At 58.5% G+C, this 7,145-nt stretch overlaps 1 protein-coding gene across 1 annotated transcript in view; it reads right to left on the bottom strand.

Moving 5' to 3' along the window:
* The window catches only part of BCL9L (BCL9 like), a 13,348-nt gene extending 7,805 nt beyond the window's left edge, over window positions 1-5,543 (bottom strand). The window contains exons 1-3 of the mRNA XM_007456301.1: window positions 5,518-5,543; window positions 3,881-4,266; window positions 3,064-3,185 (exon numbers count right to left, since the gene is read on the bottom strand). Coding sequence (XP_007456363.1) covers window positions 3,064-3,185; window positions 3,881-4,266; window positions 5,518-5,543 — 534 coding nt within the window. The remainder of the gene's footprint in view (window positions 1-3,063; window positions 3,186-3,880; window positions 4,267-5,517) is intronic.
* Between the last annotated feature and the right edge of the window lie 1,602 nt (window positions 5,544-7,145).

Raw genomic sequence — 7,145 nt, 5'->3', positions numbered from 1 at the left:
GAAAGAGGCCCAGATTTAGAGAGGAGATCCAGTGGGGGGACAGCTGCCCACCCCCCTGCCGCTACCGTACCATCCCAGAGATGCCCAGGGACAGAGAGGCTCACTGCTTCATAGCTCGTGCCCACAGGGTCATCTAGGGCCCCAATCGGGCATTTTCACTAGTCTAGTTTCTATACTTGCCCTAGACCTTTGCAAAGGATGGAAATTGTGCGGACCGTGTGGAGAGGAGGGAGAGGGAAAATGTGACCCTTATGAATAGGCTCCCACACGCCTGGCACCCTGACGGACGCTTATGGATGTGACTCCATCTAATCATCACATCCCTGGGAGGAAGCTGTCGTACACCCCACTTGTCGTATACTCCACTTGACAGCCTCAGAGGGATGACATTACTCACCCAAGGTGACACAGCCAGGCAGTGCAGAGCCAGGGTCTGCACCAGGCAGGGGCTGCAGAGCCCCGAGCTTGGCCCTGCTCCGACCCCTCACCGTGGTCTGTGCGTGTGTATGCACGTTGGCCAGGTGAGGGGAGAAGGCAAAGAGCTTGTACAGCTGATGATTCAAACGCTGAACGGTTTTCATTCTAGCCCTACCACTAACTGTTCTGCAACCTTATGAACAAGATGCTTCCTTCCCTCTAAGCCTCAGTTCCTTCATCTGTAAAATGGGAACACTAACTCCAGCCCTGCAGGAGGGGGAGGGGGGTCAAAGAAATCTATTTTTACAGCAAGTTCACAACTATGTCACAAACTAAAAAACTGTTTAGAAAACAGAGAGTTACAAAAGCCTGACATACTGGGTTCACTGCCAGGGTAGACTGGCCATCCTCGGCACCGAGCGAGGTTTTGTTCCATGGTCACAGCCCTGACTGTAAGTCCTGGCCTACAAAAGATCTACGCTTGGTCATTCATAGGTCTAGTGAGTGGGTGGAACTTTGCCACCATCAAGTGCCTGGCCTGCAGACAGTAAGTGACAGCACCTACTGCCCCAAGTTGTCTCCCCTGAGCTGGGGCAGCAGCCACCTTCCTGCAGGCCCACGGGCAGGCTCCTCTTCTTGAAGAAGTCTTCTCTAACACTCCTACCTCATTAACCCCCCTGCTCTGGACCCTGTCTCTCCAGTTTTACATAGAATAACAAAGCCAGAAGTTTTGGGGGGGAGGGGAACTTGAGAGCTGACCTCAATGTGTGAGGGCTGCCCTGGGGAAGAGGAAGGTGCACATTCAATACACAGAACTAGGACTCCTGGGGATGAGTTATGGGGAGAGAGGCAGGCTTTATTTCAATTAAAAAACTTCTAGTACAATGATAACAATAAAAGCTAAACACTGGGGACTTCCCTGGTGGCGCAGTGGTTAAGAATCCGCCTGCCGACGCAGGGGACACGGGTTCGAGCCCTGGTCCAGGAAGATCCCACATGCCGCGGAGCAACTGAGCCCATGCACCACAACTACTGAGCCTGTGCTCTAGAGCCCGCGAGCCACAACTACTGAAGCCCATGCGCCTAGAGCCCGTGCTCCGCAACAAGAGAAGCCACCACAATGAGAAGCCCGCGCACCGCAGCGAACAGTAGCCCCTGCTCGCCTCAACTAGAGAAAGCCCATGTGCAGCAACAAAGACCCACTGCAGCCAGAAAAAAAAAAAAGCTAACACTGTTCTAAGTGTGCTACATGTCTCAACTCATTGACTCCTCACAACAACGCTAAGAGGAAAAGATTATTTTTATAGATGAGGAAACTGAGGCCCTTTCCCAAATTTACACAAATAATAAGTGGAAGACCCAGGATATAAACCAAGGCAGTCTGATTGCAGAGTCTGTGCTCTTAACTTCTATATTATACTGCCCTACCATTAAGAACCCTTCGAGAATCTAATGGCAATATAACTAAAACAGTAAGTGCTTGCCTTGGTATCAGGTATGGGATGTTAGCAATTTCTTCTTTGATTTCCCTGTGTTTTCATGTTTCTACAATGGTACAGTCTAGGGTTATAAAAGTGAATTGAGGAGGGTCTGTCCTGGGAAGCAGTGACCACCCCCATCTATCACTGAAGGGTTTGGCCAGGGGCTTGTGGACCACCAGTGAGTCCCCTGGGGTGGGGGTGGGGGGTGGCTGGGACCAGATGACCTTTAAAGTGCCAGCCAGCTGCAGAGGCTTCAGTATTTGATCCCATACACCACCTCCACGGACATGATCTGCTCTTTCCACAAACATCTGCCGAGTCTGTTTCCGCCTCTGCATCATAGTAACACCTACCTCACAAGGCTGTTATAAGGATTAAATAAAACAAAGTAGCAAAAAGTATCCTGCATATTTTTTTCTTCCTTCTTTCTACAGTCTGGTTTTCGACAAGTTCACAATTTAACATTCTCTGGTTAGTTTCTTACGCATTAAGTTGTTTCTCCCCACACACAGACATAAGCTTGGAGGGAAAGCATCAAATCAAAGTATATGGGCTTCCCAAGGGCAGGAGTATGTCCGTTTCTCCCCCATCACTAGTGCCAAGCCCAAATAAATGCTGATCAATGCAAGAATGAGAGGGGTGGGCATCCACCCACACCCACTCCTTGTCCTGGTGATGCACTCCGGGCACTTGCCAGGAGTCAATTAGAGGGTAGGGAAGGGCACCAGAGACACAGGCAATGTCAGCTCACACCCAGGCTTAGCACAGCTTTGCGCAGCAGAGCCAGCTGTCCAGCTCCCAGTGACGCTGGACCCTCACCGCCCTCCCTCTAATAACCAGTAGGTGGCAGCATAGGCCAGGAATTCATGGGAGGAGGTGTAGATGTGGCCAGGAGAGGCCACCTGAGGTTCAACCTACCCCACCCTGGTCCCCAGGGAGAGGGGGCCACTGAGCACCTGGAAGGCAGCAACTGAGCTGTCACAGTGCAGGGAGGGACTGAGTCAGAGATGGGAGATGGCAGAAGAGGAGCCTGGGCTCCTGACCCTTTGCTCCCTCTTCCCAGGCTGGGCCTTCTAAAGCCTAGGTGAGGAGAGGAAAGTTCCCTCGGGGCAGCTATCCTCTGGGGGCACCATGGGCCACAGCATCGTGGCAATGATGGGCACTCACTGTGGGTGGCCCCAATGGGCTTGTCATCCTCCTCGCTGTCGGGTCCTGAGCACCATTCGTCCCCACTGTATGGCTGCTTCCGCTCCAGCACACAACGCCGCTTACTCCGGGGTGCCACTTCTGCCCAGGCAGGCAGGGGTCAGAGTGAGTACCCAGAGGCCCTGTCCTCCCACAGCCAGGATCCTTCCCAACCCCGTCTCCCAGATGCCCCACCCCAGGGGGCACTGCCCCGCCATGGTGGGCACCTTGCCAGCCCTTGGCCCCCACCACGACACCATTTGTTTCTGATTTCTCTCTACAGCCCTACTGCCTGCCTCCCCTCCCCCACCCAGCACCAAGCCCAGCATAATCCCCAACCGCAACTGGTTCTAATTAGGGCTGGGGGGGGGGAGGGGGAAACTGCTGCTACTCTTCCAGGCCCCAGTGCCTACACCATAGCTCCCACCAGCCAGGATACCAGAAGGCTCCTGGGAAGTGTGAGGGTCTGCTCCTCACCCCAGAGCACCTCCCTCTCCCGCTCTGGGGGCTCTGGTGGGAAAGCAGCAGAGGCATGAGACTGACCGACCAGAGGCCCCATCACTCTGTGTGGCCCCTCCATGGGTGGCACCTAAGGATGAGACATCTCCATCCAATCCTGAGAGAATAACCAGATGGGTGGGTATAACGGGGGTAAGAGAAACGTGCCCCCGGCATAAATGCTGGAGAGGAGTGGGGGTTGAGGATTAGGCAAGGGGGCTAGAAAGATGGTCTCCCAGCAAGTGTGAGTCTAGGGCTGTGGAAGATGCTGGGGTCTCGGGGATCAGGAAATGGGATACCTTTGGCCTCGGAATCCAGGGACGGTGTCCCAGCCTCTCGCTGCTCTCCGGAGTCCACAGACACGCTCCGCTCCCTCTTCACCTTGCCCTTGAGCGAGCTGAAAGGGGGCGCCCCTGCCTGGGGGTTCTTCTGACTTGAGTTGCTGGGTGAGATCTGGTTGGCCTTGGCCCCATGGTTCCCCGCCCCCACGCCCTTCGAGCCCAGGTTGCAGGTGGGTCCTTGGTTCACATTCTGGTGCTGGGATTGGGCCCCGCCATTCCCTGTCTTGCCATGATTGGTCAACTTATTTTCTGGGTGCATTGGCTTGGCTGGGGCAGGGGGGCAGTGGCCGCGGGGGGACAGCGGCGGGCTCCCTGGAGCTTCTCTCCTCCTAGGGTGGGGTAACCTGGAGAAGGTGGAAGAGACATGAAAAGTTAATCCTGCTAGGGGTGTAGCATGCCTGGATTTTAATCGCCCCATCCTGCCTCGCCTAGTGGTAGGGGAGGTGGGGGCTGAGTGGCATCTTAAGACCACCAGCTATCCCCTACGCCCCTCCATGGCTCCTCAGAGAAGGGCTGATTCCCCTCTCCACCTCGGGCAGTGAAGATGGGGCAACCCCCTCCGCCCTCCAATCCCCACAATTCAAACAAAAACCAGGGCCTCACATTGGCAGAATCCAACCCACCCCCAGCCCCCAGCATCCAACAGACTGCAAGCCTCCGTGGCAACCCCCCTCCACTAGCACCTGGCCAACACTTAAGCATCCTCTCGTCAAGGGTTTGCTGTCTTCAGACTCCTTCCAAGGTCCCCAACCTCAACTGCCATGTGTCCCAACACCAGCATGGAAGGGGCACAGGACCTGAGGGTCACTGCTCATGCCCCAGCCCCATTCCCCTGGGGAAGTGGGGAAAAGCACACCAGAGAGTGGTACCCACTGGTCCAGACAGCTCCCCAGAGCAGGAGGGGAATGCCTCAAGAGGGTCTACTAGTATGCCTGGCCGGCAGGCAGGAGCAGGAAAAAAAATGGGGAGGGGACTGTGTGCAAAGCAGACTGAAGCCAAGGATTCCTGCAGCCTAGGCTGCGGGCCCTTTAAGCTCCAGCCCGCTCCCCCCACCGCCTCCCCCTCCCCGGAGACCTATTAATAGCCGCTGGAAAGATCACATCACGGGAGAGGATATTTATCCCCCCTCATTCCACACCAGCTCAGATTTATTTCAGCTCTGCTGTCCTGCTGTTGCCGCCTGGCCCTGTCTGCCGGCTTCTCCTGGAGAAGGGGAGGGAGGCAGGCACTGCCCCTCCCTCCAGCTCCCACCCCCAGCTAGACTGAGGCCAGAGGGCGCCATCGGACCCGACAGTGGGGTGGGCAGGGGTCTGCTCAAACCGTTTTTAAGAGGAAAGGGCTGGAAGGGACTAGAACAGCAGGCTTAGCTGGTTGCCATTCTCCTCTGTCCCCTGGGCCCAGGCACTAAAGCTGTGGGCTCCTGCCTCGGGGCAGGCCTTCCCATTCTGACCCCCCTTTAGCCCGCCGGTGGCCTGGAAGCCAGGTACTCAGGGGGTCTCGCTCTCCAAGCCTGCACAGTTCAGTCCCATCACCACTGGGCCCTTCCCTTCCCCTCACTCCACACACATATCCCGCCCTCCGCGACACCCACACACCTTGTCTTGTTAGCCAGGATCCTCATGGTTCCCACACACAGTGGGGCTACGGCCCCTGTGCGTGCCCAGGGCCCAGCCAGGTACTCGGTACTGGAGCAGGGACTGCAGCAACAAGCCCCAAAGAGAAAACTTGTGACTTGGGGAGGGGGTGTGAGAAGGGGAAGGGAGACGGGAGGACCCAACAGCCCTGGGACTAGGGAACTGGATAGGGTAGGGTGTGAATGGCAAGGAAGGATTACTAGTTGGGGTCTGGATCCTAGTGGCCGCTCCTAACCCCATTCCTCCCGCACCTTACCCTCAGGGAGCTTGCAGTCTCTAGCAAGGGCCCCCGGGCCACAGGGGCAGAATTCACTAAAAGGATGGGTTGCAAAAGTGCCCACTTGGGGCGGCCGCGAGGTCTGTCAGGCCCCGGGGGGTGGGGGTGGGGGGACTCCCACCCCCAGGCACGCCCCTCACCCGGGGGGCGGGGGACCCCCTGGCGCCCCGCCCCCAGCTCTGAGCCCTGCCCCTGGGCGCCCAGGCGGGAAGGGGGCCGCGGGTAGGGGTGATGCCCCGTCCCCAGCTCGAGGCCTAGCCCGTGCCCATCCCAGCAGGCCCGGGCGGGCAGCGAGAGGCCTGGCGGGGCCCCGGGGCTGCAGCTGGGCTCTTCTGGAGACCAGTAACGCTGGCTCAGATTCCTCCCCGACCGCAAGAATGCAGGAACCTCCCCTCCCCCCGCCCCAGCACCCCACCCCGCCCCCTTCGGGAGAGCCAGAGCGAAGAGGCCGAGCGAGCGAGCGAGCGAGAGAGCCAGCGAGCGAGCGAGCCGGGGAGCGGGCGACGGGCAGGACTGCAGCTTGCCTCTCCCGGCCCCGCACGCGCCGCCCGGACAGACCCACGGCCAAGTGCGGCGAGGGGCCTGGCGCGCGCCACGGCGGGGCCGAGGTTCGGTCCAGCGCTAGGAGCCGCCAGGCAGGGGCCCTGGGACCCACCAGCACCCAAACTCTGACTCACACACACTCGCAGCTCACACGTGGACGGGGAGACAAAGACACGCACGGAGCCCAGGAAACTAGAGGCGCGTTCACGCCGGCCCGCGGAGGTGTGCGGGAGGGCGAGGGAGGTGCTGGCCGAAGCAGGAGCACAGAAGCAGCCTGGGGCATGTTTCCAGAGGCGGCCAGAGTGCAGAGAGGGAGCGCATCGACTCACTGAACAGATGAAAAGACTGAGGCCCGGCCACAAGGGAGCCATAGAAAGTTGAGCCCGGTAGTCACAAAGAAACACACACACAGGGCCATAGATACACCAACAAACAGACTTACACAAACACAGAAGCCTCACCCGACCGCCCCCAGCCCTGTCCCCCCCTCCCCCACAGATCCCAGAAAGGGGTAGGGGGAGAGGAGGAGTCTTGGGTCAGAAGCTTTGTCCAGGTGACAGGCCCAGCCCGACGCCGGCCCACATTCCCTGCCCACATTCCCTGCAGAGCTGCCGGAGGCTGGGCTGGGACCTGGGCGTGGGGCCGGGCGGGGGCACACCAGTGACCCTGTTGGAGTCTAACCCTAACTTAACCCCAGGGCACATTGGCCTTCCCCACCCCAGCTCTGTCTCTAGGGAGGGAGGCTCCTCGGGAAGATTCCAAAGTCCAG

This window comes from Lipotes vexillifer, unplaced genomic scaffold, assembly GCF_000442215.2.
Source record: "Lipotes vexillifer unplaced genomic scaffold, Lipotes_vexillifer_v1.1 scaffold753, whole genome shotgun sequence".
Lineage (NCBI taxonomy): Eukaryota > Metazoa > Chordata > Mammalia > Artiodactyla > Lipotidae > Lipotes > Lipotes vexillifer.
This window is presented reverse-complemented; position numbering and strand designations above follow the sequence as displayed.